This window comes from Bos javanicus, chromosome 15 (genome assembly GCF_032452875.1).
Source record: "Bos javanicus breed banteng chromosome 15, ARS-OSU_banteng_1.0, whole genome shotgun sequence".
In the NCBI taxonomy this organism is placed as follows: Eukaryota; Metazoa; Chordata; class Mammalia; order Artiodactyla; family Bovidae; genus Bos; species Bos javanicus.
The window spans coordinates 47203431-47204378 of record NC_083882.1 but is presented as its reverse complement, the minus strand read 5'-3'; the positions used below and the strand labels follow the sequence as shown (position 1 = coordinate 47204378).

At 50.3% G+C, this 948-nt stretch overlaps 1 protein-coding gene across 1 annotated transcript; it reads left to right on the top strand.

The window, feature by feature from the left end:
- Positions 1-948, top strand: LOC133261232 (olfactory receptor 56A3-like). Its single transcript, XM_061439742.1, has one exon. The coding sequence runs from the start codon at positions 1-3 to the stop codon at positions 946-948; it is 948 nt and encodes a 315-aa protein (XP_061295726.1).

Sequence of the window (948 nt, the reverse complement as noted above, 5' to 3'; positions counted from 1 at the left end):
ATGACAGCACACCAAAATGGCAGCATCTCCACTGAGTTTTCAGACTTCCTTCTGAACTGTTTTGTCAGGTCCCCCAGCTGGCAGCACTGGCTGTCCCTGCCCCTTAGCTTCCTCTTGCTCCTGGCCCTTGGTGCCAACATCACCCTCCTGATCACCATCTGGCTGGAGACCTCTCTGCATGAGCCCATGTACTACCTGCTCAGCCTGCTCTCCTCACTGGACACAGTGGTCTGTCTCACTGTCATCCCCAAGGTCCTGGCCATCTTTTGGTTTGACCTCAGGTCCATCAGCTTCTTTGCCTGCTTCTTTCAGATGTTCATCATGAATAGTTTCTTTGCCATGGAGTCCTGCACATTCATGGTCATGGCCTACGACCGCTATGTGGCCATCTGCCATCCATTGAGGTACCCATCCATCATCACTAATCAATTTATAACCAAGGCAGCCATTTTCATTTTGTCCAGAAGTGTCTTTTTGACACTGCCCATCCCCATTCTCTCAGGACGTCTGCATTACTGTGGGAGAAACGTCATTGAGAACTGCATCTGTGCCAATATGTCTGTCTCCAGGCTCTCCTGTAATGATATTACCATCAATCGTCTCTACCAATTTGCTGGAGGCTGGACTCTGCTGGGATCTGACCTCCTCCTCATCTTCCTCTCCTACACCTTCATACTGAGGGCTGTGCTGAGACTCAAGTCACAGGGAGCTGTGGCCAAGGCCCTAAGCACATGTGGCTCCCACTTCATCCTGATCCTCTTCTTCAGCACCATCCTTCTGGTTTTTGTCTTAACGCTTGTGGTAGAAAAGAAAATGTCCTCTGATGTGCCTGTCTTGCTCAATGTCCTCCACCATGTCATCCCCGCAGCCCTCAACCCCATTGTCTATGGGGTGCGAACCCAGGAGATCAAGCAAGTAATCCAGAAGTTACTGAAGAAAGGATGGTGA